General features: G+C 37.4%; 1 protein-coding gene across 2 annotated transcripts in view; it reads right to left on the bottom strand.

The window, feature by feature from the left end:
* Positions 1 to 15987, bottom strand: part of LOC134292139 (neuropeptide FF receptor 2-like) — a 195149-nt gene that overhangs the window by 528 nt on the left and 178634 nt on the right. Inside the window, exons 1-4 of one of the 2 annotated variants that reach the window (XM_062860920.1) lie at positions 13199 to 13395; positions 982 to 1085; positions 607 to 910; positions 47 to 546 (exon numbers count right to left, since the gene is read on the bottom strand). In XM_062860920.1, the coding sequence (XP_062716904.1) occupies positions 47 to 546; positions 607 to 910; positions 982 to 1068 (891 nt within the window). In that variant the 5' untranslated portion in view covers positions 1069 to 1085; positions 13199 to 13395. Of the gene's footprint in view, positions 1 to 46; positions 547 to 606; positions 911 to 981; positions 1086 to 13198; positions 13396 to 15987 lie in introns of those variants that run through there. The other variant, XM_062860921.1, reaches the window with a different exon arrangement.

The following is a 15987-nucleotide window of genomic DNA, read 5'->3' as shown; positions in this document are numbered from 1 at the left end:
TTAAATAGTATAAAAACTGTTTTATGACTAGGAATATATAACATACCGTAAATCTGTTGTTATCATCAAGGTCTTTGTAGTATAACAAAATCATGACCGTGAAAGGAATTCTCACCACTACGAAAGTAATAAGTACAATAAACAATGTTTTTGCCACACGACTTTTGTATCGCACGACCATTGGATGTTCTCTGTTCATTGCCTTCCTTTCGTATCGATCCAATTTACATAAGATCGTACTGTACGTGATCATCATCACACCCAACGGAAGCCAAACCAATAAAATGATTATGTAATCCCAGTACATGGGCATCACATGTTTATCTTCCGAGCAAAATGTTTCGTGGAAATTACTCCAGTCTCGTTCTTTGTAGTTTCGATAAATTGCCAAGGGCAGGGCAGCAGCAAATCCCAAAATCCAGCAGACGACCGATGCTATAACAACGCTGCTCATTTTGAATCTGGCCTTCCTTGACAGGACAATGGCCGCCAAACGATCATAGCTGACGACACAAAGGGCCAAAATTGAAGTGATGAGAAGCCCACCTGGAATAGTAACACAAAAATGAAATTTCAGTTTTCAAAACAGAAGTACTTTGAACTTACCTTCAACAAATCCCTCCAGCTTACATCCTATCGATCCTAGTACGTAACTTTGATGAATATCATGCAGTATGAACATTGGTGGACATACCAACAACGTAACCAAATCAATGAGCGCAAGATTTGCTATCAGCATGTGAGTTGGTGTACGCAACGATCGATTTGAGAAAATGATCTCCACCAGGGATACGTTGCCAAGAATTCCAAACAGAACAATCGGTATCAAAATGGAAAGCTTTATGATTATGTCCTTATCCGGAATTTGATCCCACACCTCCATCGGGTAGGAGTGTTGCGATGTATTGATCTGTGAAGGTAATTAAAAGGAAATGTAATGGATTTATCTCGAGGCGCGTTATGTCTGGAGTAAAACTTTACCGCAACAGGCACAGCCCAGAAGAATCGTGGAGCAGGAACTCTCAAAAGAGATGCATCTTCCGGTTGCAAACTGAATCCGGTTTTCATTGTAATTGGTTTACTTCCTGCAATTAAAATAAGAGTAATTTCGTCATACATCGTGGACAAAGCATTAGTTTATATTAATTTCAATCCATAGCTCATCAATGTTAGACTATATTTAGGATAATGTTCAACGTTCACAATCAAACAAGCTTTTATCGAAGGGACTTTCAAAGTGAAATCCCTTTAGTATTTGCTAGATACGACACGAAAAAGGCATTTTGCATTTTCATCGTTATTTCAGCGATTTCAGACATTGATTTGAAAAACATGCTGGGCCCTCCCTGACCATGCACGACCAGCATCGACAACCAAGCGTCTCCATTTGTATCAAAATGTTGCTCGTGGTGTATTCGCCTTCTCCAAGTCCCGTCTTCCATCTGCACTCCGCCGTAGACGGTACGCAACACATTGCGTTCGAAAATTCCAAGGGCGCGTCGGTCCTCTGCACGCATAGGACGCGTCGTGCCCATAGAGAAATACCTGTCTAAGCAGCGTTTTGTGAATGGTTAACTTCGTGTGACGGTGAACTTTCTTCGTTCGAGTTTTGTAAAGTAAGCTCTATTTCTTGTCATAATGTGAGACATAATATCTCTGAATTTCTCTGCTGGTGTCAGTCGAATTCACCCGGTACCTCGATTTCACCACCGTCGATAGAAATCAGGGGTGGTGGGTGCGTTCTTTTCTCGTCAGAGCCCCTATAATATCGATAAAATCGGTGAAATCAAGCAGATGAATGGGCTTCGTGAAAATCGTACCACTCGTAGTTATCCCTGTTAATCCCGATTATACGACATTTCCCCGAAAACTAGTTCCCCGAATGAAGCTTCCCCGAAAGTTTTTACCTCGAAAAACGATTCCCCGAACGAAACATTACCCCGAATGGACCGTTTCCCCGAGATATTTATTATACTTTTTTTAGTACTGGTTCCTGATCATTTTCTTGATTAATTCCATTCTCCGAAGTAGGGTAGCGAACCACTTGGGCAGCGGCCGGTATTTTGGGCACTCTTTGCTATAACTCAGTCAATTCCAAACCAATTGACATGAAATTTTGTACACGGCTAGATACTGTATGTATCACATCGCGTTCCAAAAATTGTGTCAATTAGTTCAGAATTGGCTGAGTTATAGCAGAAAAGTCCCAAAATAGGACCCCTGCCGAGATGGTTCCACTTCTCTAGTCATTGGAACGAAATAGCGAAAAGTTAGCCTGAGTACAAAGGAATATCGATGTGCAGACTTTAGAAAAGCTGGTCAATAATCTTTCCCTCCTTAGAGCTTCTATGATTTGACAAAGTATACGAACGGACGAAGATATCAAGATCATGGAAACTTTCAAACCTCATTGATATTGTGCATTCCTTCTTATCATGGATTTTTGAGGTAAAGTGTTATTCATGATGCTTCATTGAGATATTTTATTCTTTCAAATATGGGTCGTTCTTTTCTGTTGTACTGATTGAAACTTATATGGCACTCATCTTAGAATAGACTCATCATGATTTTGCCTTCTTTTATTCATAGACTGTTCTTTCACGTTATTTTTGAATATTCAATCGATGAAAACGCTCATGAAAACGCATGATACCTTTAAAACTAGTCATCGTGATTATAGTAATCTGCTAATTTTTTTTTTTTTTTTGTTTAGAGAGACTTTACCTCTGGGGTCCACACTGGGGCAGAACTGAAAATACATGGAAAAAACCTCTAGCTCGTCGAGATGTCGAGATACTCATTTGGTCTCTTCAGAGAAAATATTTCTATGGACATGGTCGATATTCTGAGCGGTAGTCAATTTTTCTTACGTTATTCGCATAAAAGTCCTATAAGTCATTTTGGCCAAATTACATTTTAGCGATATGGTGTCTTCGGCAAAGTTGTTCGGCTATTTATGCTGACAAAGTTTGCAGAAGACGTCAAAATTCCAAAGCCTACTATTCTTGAGATATTAACCGATTTATAAAATACCTATCTAAAATCGATTTTTTTCATTAAAATGCATTTTTTTTAACAAATTTAATGTCCGTTTTCGAGTTATAATAATGAAAAATACTAAAATAAAACATATATCGGGGAAATTAGTTGGAAAAAAATAAATATGGATTGATTTTATATAGAAAGTTCCCGAAAATCACGCAAAATGTATATAGGACGTTCTTGCAGTCGGGCAAGTTCGGGCAAGTTTTTTCATCGGCAATCACCTAAAAATACATTAGCTTCCATGTAAAACAGACATGATATTTAATGATTTTTTTCTAAATTGAGTTCAAAGTTTACTGTTTTGGGTAAATTAGTACAAAATTAATGTTCATAGAATTGGGTTTTAAATTTTGAAAAATGTATTGATTTTTTGATTTCATACGAAAGAGCACCTTTTTCTGAGCCACTATGACTTTTTTCAGATTTTTAGAACTTTATTTTGGTACCTTAAATCAATTTCAAAGATATTTTTTGAAATCACCTTTTGACAGCTGGGCAACTGCTTGACAGCTCCGCCCAGTACAAACTGCGACGAGGGGTGATGCGAGAAATCGCTCCCATACAAACTTCAAATTGATTTTTGAATAGGTTCCCGGGCTCCAAAATTCATGAAAATTTGGACTTCGGCTCATTTTGACATGCAGATTTAGAATATTAAATTATCTCAACGCCGTTAATGATAAAACCAAAGCATACTTTCATTGGCGTTCGGGACATTTTTGTGTTTTACAATTTGTTTGGAGATTAGAAACAACTAAACCTGTGACTGAGTTGCATCCATACTTTTCATGGTTCACTTGGCATCTTAAAACGTAGTATTTTATGACCATAAATTTTGTACTAATTTACCCAAAACACTAAACATTAAACCCAATTTAGAAAAAATCATTAGATATCATGTCTGTGAAAATTTTTTACATGAAAGCTAATGTATTTTTTAGGTGATTGCCGATGAAAAAACTTGCCCGAACTTGCCCGACTGCAAGAACGTCCTATATACATTTTGCGTGATTTTCGGGAACTTTCTATATAAAATCAATCCATATTTATTTTTTTTCCAACTAATTTCCCCGATGTATGTTTTATTTTAGTATTTTTCATTATTATAACTCGAAAACGGACATTGAATTTGTTTAAAAACGAATTTTAACGAAAAAAATCGATTTTAGGTAGGTATTTTATAAATCGGTCAATATCTCAAGAATAGTAGGCTTTGGATATTTGACGTCTTCAGAAAACTTTTTCAGCACAAATAGCCGAACAACTTTGCCGAAGACACCATATCGCTAAAATGCAATTTGGCCAAAATGGATTATAGGACTTTTATGCGAATAACGTAAGAAAAATTACCTACCGCTCAGAATATCGACCATGTCCATAGAAATATTTTCTCTGAAGACTCCAAATGAGTATCTCGACATCTCGACGAGCTAGAAGTTTTTTCCGTGTATTTTCAATCCTGCCCCAGTGTGGGGCCGCTAAAGTTTATTATCAGTATAAAAGTTGTATACGACTATTACAGGCTTTAAAATAAAAAGTCGAAAAAATTCAATTTGATTGGTGAACAGATTTGAAACTAAGCACTCTTTAAAATTTTTAGTAATCAATGATTGAAGCAAATCACTACCTAAATAACATTTGGAATTTAAATTTCTGCAAAAAATACTGACAGTTGAACTACCGACAATATTTTGACAACTTATTTTGAAAGAGCAGTATATAATGAAAGATTTCTACTATAACGCCTATAGATACTGTAGAACAGTGGTCACAAAAAAGAAAAATCAATACCTAACACAGCGTAACAAAAATTGACTTTTGGTCTGTCTCAATAGCAAACTTGCAGATTTGCTCCAGCACGTCACAATTTTGAGCTATACCTCAATTTATAGGGCAAAATATGCGATTTTGGGCTTTTTTGACTGCAAGGCATTAAGCATGGAAATATTTTTTTAAGCAATCAAAAGGTGATTTGGTCAATTAACATTTAAATTAACGAATTGCTTCAAAAAAAATGATTCCATGCTTAATGGCTTGCAGTCAAAAAAGCCCAAAATCGCATATTTTGCCCTATAAATTGAGGTATAGCTCAAAATTGTGACGTGCTGGAGCAAATCTGAGCCCGGGTTCGGATTCAGCGGCCCAAAATCTGTCAGAGACATACAAGTTTGCTCTTGAGACAAAAAAAAAATGTTGCGCTGTGTAATTTATAAATATAGCAGCAGTCAAATTAGGCGCTGTCCATAAATTACAAAGACTAATTTTTTAAAAATGTATGGAACGTAGACGGAAATGAACCAACTCCCACGCTGAGGGAAGTTAAGGATGCCATTCACCAGCTCAAAACCCACAAAGCAGCTGGTAAGGATGGTATTGCAGCTGAACTCATCAAGATGGGCCCAGAAAAGTTGGCCACCTGTCTGCATCGGCTGATAGTCAGGATCTGGGAAACCAAACAGCTACCGGAGGAGTGGAAGGAAGGGGTAATCTGCCCCATTCACAAGAAAAGCGACCATTTGGAATGTGAGAACTTCATGGCGATCACTATTTTGAATGCTGCCTACAAAGTGCTATCCCAGATCATCTTCCGTCGCCGTTGTCTGTCACCTAAAACGAATGAGTTCGTGGGAAGTTATCAAGCCGGCTTCATCGACGGCCGGTCGACAACGGACCAGATCTTTACCGTACGGCAAATCCTTCAGAAATGTCGTGAATACCAGGTACCAACGCATCACCTGTTCATCGACTTCAAAGCGGCATACGACAGTATCGACCGCGCAGAGCTATGGAGAATCATGGACGAAAACGGCTTTCCTGGGAAGCTGACCAGACTGATTAAAGCAACGTTGGACGGTGTGCAAAACTGCGTAAAGGTTTCGGGTGAACTATCCAGTTTATTCGTATCTTGCCGGGGACTGAGACAAGGTGATGGACTCTCATGCCTACTCTTCAACATCGCTCTGGAAGGTGTGATGCGACGAGCCGCGCTCAACAGCCGGGAACGATTTTCACAAAATCCGGTCAATTTGTGTGCTTTGCGGGCGACATGGACATTATTGCCAGAACATTTGGAACGGTGGCAGAGCTGTACACCCGCCTGAAACGCGAAGCAGCAAAGGTCGGACTGGTGGTGAGTGCCTCAAAAACAAAGTACATGCTGGTAGGCGGAACCGAAAACGACCGGATCTGTCTGGGTAGTAATGTTACGATAGACGGAGATACTTTCGAGGTGGTGGAGGAATTTGTCGACCTCGGATCATTAGGCTGCATCCATTTATTACGTAACGCTAAAATCGGCATTTTTTGACCCCCCTCCCCCCTTCGTAACACTTTTCTGTATGAAAACACTAAAATTTTTGTATGGGCCGTAACGCTCGGTCGGACTCCCCCCTCCCCCTAGAGCGTTACGTAATTTGTGGACGGCGCCTTACTGACGGCTGACAACAACGTGAGCCGTGAAATTCGGAGGCGCATCATCAACGGGAGTCGGGCCTACTACGGGCTCCAGAAGAAACTGCGGTCGAAAAAGATTCACCCACGCATTAAATGCACCATGTACAAAACGCTAATAAGACCGGTGATCCTCTACGGGCACGAGACATGGACCATGCTCGAGGAGGACCTACAAGCACTCGGAGTTTTCGAGCGACGCGTGCTAAGAACGATCTTCGGCGGTGTGCAGGAGAACGGTGTGTGGCGGAGAAGAATGAACCACGAGCTCGCTGCACTTTACGGCGAACCCGGCATCCAGAAGGTGGCCAAAGCTGGAAGGATACGGTGGGCAGGGCATGTTGCAAGAATGCCGGACAACAACCCTGCAAAGCTGGTGTTTGCAACTGATCTGGTTGGCACAAGAAGGCGTGGAGCGCAAAGAGCAGGATGGGCGGACCAGGTGGAGCTTGACCTGGCGAGCGTTGGGCGCGACCGAGGATGGAGAGCGGCAGCTACAAACCGAGTATTGTGGCGTACTATTGTTGATTATGTCTTGTCTTAAATGTGATGTTCAACAAATAAATGTATGTTTGTAATGTATGTATGTATGGAACGTAGACTTTGGTCATGCCTTCCTTCCCTACGTATTTAATTTATGGACAGGCCCATACTGATGGTTATTTGAGCAGTCCCTTGAAACTTGAAAGAACAGCCTATGTTTGAAAGAAGGGAAATTTTATTATAAGAAATGTAATCAATCAGGCCATGGGTAATGGGTTATTAAGCAGAAGTATGCCAGGCAAGACTGCGTTATGCCGAAGTCCATTAGGCCGAACGTTTCATTAAGCTGGATTGGTCATCAGTCCGATTGAGTTTAAAGCCATGAACGGGCAATCTAGTTGAATGGCAGAATGTATTATACGTACAAACCTCATAAGGACTGCCTATTCTTAAATGAAGAAAACATCCGAGATGGAAAAGCCGTCTATTTATGAAATGAAGAATAAAAGACCGAGTTTGACCGTCAATAAAACCCAATAGGGCCTGTCCATAAACTACGTAGACTCAATTTTGGCCATCTCAGACCCTCCCTCCTCCCTCGTAGTATTTCGTTCATACAAAATTTTCAAAATTTGTATGTAGCGTGGACTTTGGGGTACACGATACCTTCCATCCATTTCTCCGGTAAGACTTTCTTTTCCCAAATATTGGTGATGAGTCAGTGTAGTGCTGTCACCAGTGCTTTTTCACCGTCTTTTGGAAACTCGCATGGTAATTGATCTGCTCAACCGGCCAACCTCTTCCTCAATCTCTTGGAGTAGTCTAGCCTACAGCTTTTACATCGGTTCGCGATCTCGTTCGTCTTGCTGGCGCTTCTTCTTCCGGAAGACTGAGTCCTGTCTGTTCTGCGCGTGTCTATAACGTGCTTCATTCGCCCTCTTATAGTCAACTATAGTTTTTAAGTTATCGTGATGAACGTAACGGCACTTTTTATAAAAATCATTTCGAGATAATCACGTTCAAAGTTTCGCGCTTTGCCATATCCTTATGGTGGGTGCGCGTTACAATGGGCAATGTATCTTTGGCACAGACAAACAGACATATTACTTAGAAGAAAATTGCTTCAAAAACATCGTTTTGCATCTCACTAGCACCCTCTATAATGCTCAGTCCGAAGTATTCATTTGCAGGTGTTGTTTCCCTCGGCTCGATGTAACAATTTTGCAGGTGACGACTCCCCCGTGGCGTCATCCGTTCAAAAAACATGAATGAAGGTTCATGATTGAGTCATTTTTTGTAAACATTGATCGGCGTCGCGTTCATTTCTCTTCAAAATTGAGAGGTGATGTAGGCACAGCAGCGCCACCATGACACATGTGAGCAGTCCGAACCACACTTCATTTTCAAAATGACCGTTAAATCGTGCGAAGAATTCGATTAGAGTAGTATGTCTGTTTGTCTGTGTCTTTGGTTCTAGTGCTCCAATCTTTATAAAATTTAGAATGCGGATTGTTTAGCTAGTGTACTTTCAAATTATCCAATAAAAATTTCGATTTTTATATTCCCGCAAGGTATGTAACCCCTTTAATCGTTTCTGTTATTGGCGAGTGACGAACTCGACATGATTAATTTCATGAGTTTGTTCTGATTTGAACTGTGACGTTTATTAATTACAATAAAGTTCTTGTTTGATTCGTTTTTGCTGTTCTTTTTCCAGAAAGCAAGTAGTGGCGTTTGAACCTAGGCTTTCGAAACGGAATAAAAGTGGGAAATTCCTCCCAACGTTTTGATTTCGCGTCTACAGCACATACTTCATGTAGTGGTTAACGAGAGGTGACCGGTTTAGTTCATTGGTATTCAATGACGCTGCACAGTAGGCACGGCCGCTTAAATGCTGTAATACATTTCAGATAATTCTTGTAGAAGTTGAAAAATAGATAATGCTTACTGAAGTTGAAAAATTATAATTAATCGATTTTATTATTTTTCAGTATTCTTCCAATTGATGACTGCGTATGTGTTAACAAGACTAGGATAAATTTGAGAATGTAACATTTCCACTTGCAACGTGACCTTATAATACTTTTCATCATAAGCAATGTGTGGTCATGTTTACTGCAACTACACAATTGTTTTCTGTGTACAGAAACAGTTAAGTTAGAACCCCCGGAGCGCAAGTTGCTTGTAAGTAACAAATAAAAATGAAAATGGCGAGTTTCAAAACCAAATCACAAGGGAAGCCCTTTGCGCCAAAACCTTCACCAACGTCAAAGGTTTTTTTTAACGATACAGTTTGTGAACCTTTTTTCACGTCAATAACTACAGGGGATACTCAAAATAACTGGGACAGGTAAAATTTTCACTTTTCAAAAAATGTTCAACTCGCTGTAACTTTTCGAAAAGGGCATCAAATATGCTCAAATTTTTACTGTAAGTTCATCAACTTGTTGTGTATCAGTGCACAGTGGGCAAAATCGACCCAAAAAACGGATCTTTTAACGCCGCTGGTTTCGGTACGTGAAGTTGACCATTTCTGACGTAAAAAATACGAGAAATCGATTGGTGCTAAATTCATTCACCGCACGGCACGGGAAGTGGTCCATTTTGCCCCATTTTGCCCTTTTTTCATACAATAATAGAATCAAAATGTACTTTCAAACAACAAGCACAACTGTAGATCGTTGAAAATAGCTGCAGATATAATTAGTGGTTCATAGCAATCATAAAAATACAATAAAGATCCTTTCAAGTGCTTATTTTGCCCCATATGCCCCAACAACGGCCGGAAATTCACACTTTTACCTAATTATGAATAGATTTTTAATGTTACTGTTTTGAAGTTGATTTTTTGGCATAAACAAAAAGCGCTAAATCTATTATCACCAGAATCATCTTCGGGAGTTGTCCAATTTGCCCCATTTTGCCCTATTTTCATAGGAGATTTAAAATGTATTTATAAGAAACAGATACTGCTGAGGAACGTTAACATTAGTTTTAGGTGCAATTGGCAGCTAACAGTAATTATACGCGTACATGAAAGATCTTTTCCCTATTTTACCCTATATGCCCCAAAACCTGCTGGATAATACCATATTTTGTATGGTTTTGCAATGTCACTGATTGCAAAACAAATGAGATAATTTTTGATATATTCGAATGCGGTTTATCGATTAATACTAAAATCATTCTCGGAATGGTACAAACAGCTGTCCATTTTACCCCCATTCGCCTTGCTTTTTTATGTACTGAATTATAAGCTGATATATAAATTCATTAAATTAATAAATTAGTTTCCCTCATTTTCATTGGTGCTGAAACCAACGTAAACGAAAATGCAGTCATATATACGACTTTTTCTATAATTTTAGCTTCTCATGGGGAATTAGGGTATAATAAGTATTTTATAAAATGTGCCAAATATAAACAAAACTGATTAAATAGGCCGTCTTAAAGTACCAATATGTATATATTAAAGATGCTACATTTAATCAATTCTGAGCATATTTGCCACATATTAAGATTAAGATTAATGCTTATTTTGCCCTCAGTTCCCCACCAAAAGCAAGAATTGGAAAAAAGTCATATATTACAAGTTACTGTCCTTTTGATTACATTGGTTTCAGTACCAGAAGTCGATGAATTCGGACATAATCAAACACGAGAAATCAATTTATTCATGAGACGACAAAAATCAGGGCGAATTGGGGTAAAATGGACAGCTGTTTGTACCCTCCCGTGATTCTAAAGCTAATCGATAAACCGTATTTGTATGTATCAAAAATGACTTCATGTTGCAACCATGATGCAGAGTGATGTTACAAAACAATACAAAAAATTTCATCATCCAGCAGTTTTTGGGGCATGTAGGGTAAAATAGGGAAAATATCTTTCATATACGAGTATGATTACTGTTAGCTGCCAATTGCACCAAAAACTAATTTTAACGTTCCTTAGCAGTATCTGTTTCTTATAAATACGTTTTAAATCTCATTTTTCAATGAAAATAGGGCAAAATGGGGCAAATTGGACAACTCCCGAAGATGATTCTGGTGATAAAAGATTTAGCGCTTTTTGTTTATACCAAAAAAATCAACTTCAAATCAGTAACATTAAAAATCCATTCATAATTAGGTAAAAGTGTGCATTTCCAGCAGTTGTGGGGGCATATGGGGCAGAATAAGCATTTAAAAGGATCTTTATTGTATTTTTATGAATGTTATGAATCTCTAATTATACCTGCAGCTATTTTCAACGATCTACAGTTGTGCTTGTTGTTTGAAAGTACATTTTGAATCTCTTCTTGTATGAAAAAAGGGCAAAATGGGGCAAAATGGACCACTTCCCGTGCCGTGCGGTGAATGAATTTAGCACCAATCGATTTCTCGTATTTTTTTACGTCAGAAACGGTCAACCACAGACAAACAGACATACTACTCTAATCGAATTCTTCGCACGATTTAACGGTCATTTTGAAAATGAAGTGTGGTTCGGACTGCTCACATGTGTCATGGTGGCGCTGCTGTGCCTACATCACCTCTCAATTTTGAAGAGAAATGAACGCGACGCCGATCAATGTTTACAAAAAATGACTCAATCATGAACCTTCATTCATGTTTTTTGAATGGATGACGCCACGGGGGAGTCGTCACCTGCAAAATTGTTACATCGAGCCGAGGGAAACAACACCTGCAAATGAATACTTCGGACTGAGCATTATAGAGGGTGCTAGTGAGATGCAAAACGATGTTTTTGAAGCAATTTTCTTCTAAGTAATATGTCTGTTTGTCTGTGGGTCAACTTCACGTACCGAAACCAGCGGCGTTAAAAGATCCGTTTTTGGGTCGATTTTTTCCACTGTGCAGTGGTCAAAATTTGGAAAAGATCGGGGCATTCTACACGAAGTTATAAAAATTCTAGAAAAAGATATAATTATCCGATAGCCAACTTTGAGCTGTTATATCTCCGGATTCAATGAACCGAATGCAATGAAATTTTGTTCGTTTATGACTAATATAATGAATTTTGAAAAACAGTTTACTTAAGGACAAGGTTTTTGGAGTACATAGCTCAAATTTTCTAGAGCACCGTTTTTTAGAACCGTTGAACGGATCTGGAACAAAATGCATCACGCTGATGACAGCCACTGAACAATCATCGTGATGCATTTACAGCCATACCCGTTCACCGGTTCTAAAAAACGGTGCTCTAGAAAATTTGAGCCATGTACTCCAAATACCTTGTCCTTAATTTGAAATTATTAATAAGAAAAAAAGTTATGGCGGTTAGAATAAATGTACGTTTTTTTAGTAAATTTATCTATTTTTCATATGCATCCCATTACTTTTTCAATTTATTGCTGGTTATGTTGTTACTTCCTTTCAAAACATATTCATATTGAAGTCAATTAGAGAGAATTTAAATGAACTATAATTACTGTCTCGAATTTTGAATCGATAATGAAGTTTTGAATAAATTGATTATAATTTAGAAAAATAATCGAATCGTAATAATTTTCTTTCGTGTAGAGAATTTTAAGTTAAGTCAAAAGTTTTTAAAAGCTTATTATATAAGTCATAAATGATCAAAAATTCATTGCATTCGATTCATTGAATTCGGAGATATAACAGCTCAAAGTTGGCTATCGGATGATTATATATTTTTCTAGAACCGTTATAACTTCGTGTAGAATGGCTCGATCTTTTCCAAATTTTGACCACTGATACACAACTAATTGATGAACTTACAGTAAAAATTTGAGAATATTTGATACCCTTTTCAAAAAGTTACAGCGATTTGAACATTTTTTGAAAAGTGAAAATTTTTCCTATCCCAGTTATTTTGAGTATCCCCTGTATCACACTTGAACCAAACACGGTGTTGAAAATTACTACAAGTTGTGCACTCAAAATCGGTTAGCTTGGGACACTATTATAAATATATTTAAACAAAATACAAGAATAGAACACACAACTGAGGAGCAGGCTTTGTCCCAATTGGGTCGTTACGCAAAGTAGGAGTAAAATAATAATGTTGCGTTCCAGTGCACAATTCAAAATCATTCAAAAAAAATGTGAGGATTTTGAGCTCGTTTTTAGAAATTATATGACAGGCGAATTAATTTTAAAAAAATCCCATAGGAAATTATAAGTTGTGAACGTTGAACAACGCTATATTACTATATTCAACTCTAGTCAAGCAAAAATTTTGGTCAGCCTATTACCTTATCCTGAAAAGCATGTTTATCACTATTCACACTAGTTTGAACTTTTTGCTTAGTATATTTAAAAACATGTAATGCAAAACACTATTTTCTCCACTCCTACGCAGTTGAACGATTTTCTGATCACACTATGCAAGAAGATCACGACCCTTTCAACCGAGAATCTGACAGTGAACTGGCAAAATCAAACCAGCTGCATCTTAATCCATAGGTAGTTGGAGCATATAAATTTCAGATACTCGGAGAATATCGATACATTTATTTATAGAACCTTGGTTTCCGAATAACAAAATAGTACCCAGTCGGAGTCTGTTTTTCTTTCCTATCGCCGGATCTCTCTTCACTTCGGTTCCTGTTTGGCCAACCGCGATCTTGGATTGTGATTCAGCGTGATTTCGCACTTTGCCCACTGGATGCGATATGCATTCCTGGAAAACTGAATGAACGATAGCCTCTCGTTTTCATCGTATCAAACATTACAATTTTGTGGGCATACAAAAGGTTTTCGATTTCAACCGGTTTTCCGTAGTAAATAAACAAAGTATATTGGATTTCGCAGCTGGTAAATATGTTTGATATTGGAGGAAGCATGACTTAGGTGTGAACAGGTAGCTAGGCGAGGTGAATGTTTTTTTTTTATGAGATTTATGTCTACAAATTGTACATATTATGATAAAAATAAAAATGCAACATTTCAATCACTAAAAATACCATACCTATACTTTTAAGCCAATATATTTCACTTGCATAACTGCATTCACATTGCTGAATCGTGTAGAATTAGCTATAAGTAAAAATGCACGTTAATAAAAACAAAAAAAAACATTGCTGAATCCTTAGGTTTTTAACGAAGCAATAAGAAAAAATATTCGTTCTAACAAATCAACTGTTTTTTTATTCATAGAGTAGTACCAACTGTCCATAATTCCTAAATTTCGAGAAATTAAAACTAGACAGAAGTTTACCTAATACTTAATTTTATTCTTCAGATGTTTGGGATTCAATATTCGCAACTTAAAAAAAACAACGTAAGAAAAGGAATTTTGAAATATCAAACGAAAAATATGTTTTGATTGCTTTCGGTTATTAATTCCGAATTCCAATTTCCCATGTACAGTTTTGAATCTACAGTGACCATCACAAAAAAAAGATTCACCATACATATACAGTCATTGCACAAATATGGGTCATTCTGTCACAATTACTAGTCAATCAGTTAACCATGCAATTCAAATGGGATTGATCCATAATTATAGGTAACCCATAATTGTGCAATGACTGTAGTGATTATAGTTTCCAATGAAATCTACATGTAAAAATGATAAAATATACCTATTAATGAAAGCAATACCGTGATTTTGAGTGAAATTGATCACTTTTTGCAGTTTTTGGCGACTAGCTTTCGAATATTTATCGAAATGGTTAAACTAAATGCTTTAAAACAAGTACGACCATGGCCTTCATCAGTCAACGAAGTTGAAACTATTACTGCAAATCATTTTATTATAATAAATATCAAAAATTTTACTTTCGTGGTGAAATTGATCAGTCAGTAAAATGTCTTTGTCAATGCTGAAAATATTTTACCCGTCTGAATTAAGCAGCCCAGAATGCGAAAAGCTAAGGAAAACTTTTAAAAGGTTACTAAATTTTTAATTATGCAGGTTTAAGGACAAACGTCTTGAGATCCCGCTTCAACAGTGCATCAGAACTTCAGACGCACGAATCTTAAGAAGCAAGCTTCAAACAACAGTGCATTTTATTATTCTGTTCTTGCTAACTTGTAATAAGCTTAAAATAAGAAGATCAGGTGCGCTGGTTTTGTTTACGAAGAGACTTGTGCGCTCGAAATCGTGAGTAGGTGCCAAAGTCGGTCATTGTGGCGGCCATTTTGGGATTCTAACAAGTCTGTCCTTAAAGTTGAATAAGTTCAAAATAAACGCCTGAAAGTATGCAATTTTCATACTAAATAAGTGTAAACTTCCAAAAAGTTTGATTTTATGCATAAATTTGAACATTTTGAGAATTTTCAATGATGAAATCGGGTTCAGCGAACAGTAAACAGCAAGAAACTTTCATTCGAATAATCATTTCATGTGCGATACTGCTATGGTAACAAAAGTTTGAAAGTGTCTTTGAAGCTCGCCTAGCTTGCATTTTGGGAAAATATTGAATTTAGTACAGAAATATGTGACTAATTGGCTATAAAATATGTAAACTCATCATTCAATAACCCTTGAGCCAGAATATGGTCTTCTCCCACATATTGTTTAGAGCATTATTTTTGACAAATAAAAATGCCCCTCACGTCGATCACCACACTGATCAATTTCACCCGAAATGACGGTACCTCCATTTTACATTGTCTTAGTAATCTGTGTTACAATACAGTGAATACAGTGATTTCTGATAAGATTGGGAAAATTGCTTAAAAATTGGGTATGTCAGAAAAAAAGATCCACTTAGCAATTAATTCTGAAACTTCGAAATTGCGCCAAATGTTCACACGTTTTGCTTCTTGGAGTATATTATTGTGATGTTTTTGACATATGAAATTTATTTTGACATGAGTTTTATCAATCTTAGGGTGATATGAGACGAATTTATTTTTCATGGTTAGTAATACTAACTATGAACTAACTTAGTATAATGGCTAAAACATTCCCTAAACTACAAAAACTATCTATAAGCCAAAATGAATGCTTAGCCCTAAAAGGGATACCTTCATGGCCTCAGTTTCGTCACCTCGCTGAGTGTGTTCCATCAAAGACGAGCTCTGAAAGGCGCCT

This window comes from Aedes albopictus, chromosome 3 (genome assembly GCF_035046485.1).
Source record: "Aedes albopictus strain Foshan chromosome 3, AalbF5, whole genome shotgun sequence".
NCBI lineage: Eukaryota > Metazoa > Arthropoda > Insecta > Diptera > Culicidae > Aedes > Aedes albopictus.
This window is presented reverse-complemented; position numbering and strand designations above follow the sequence as displayed.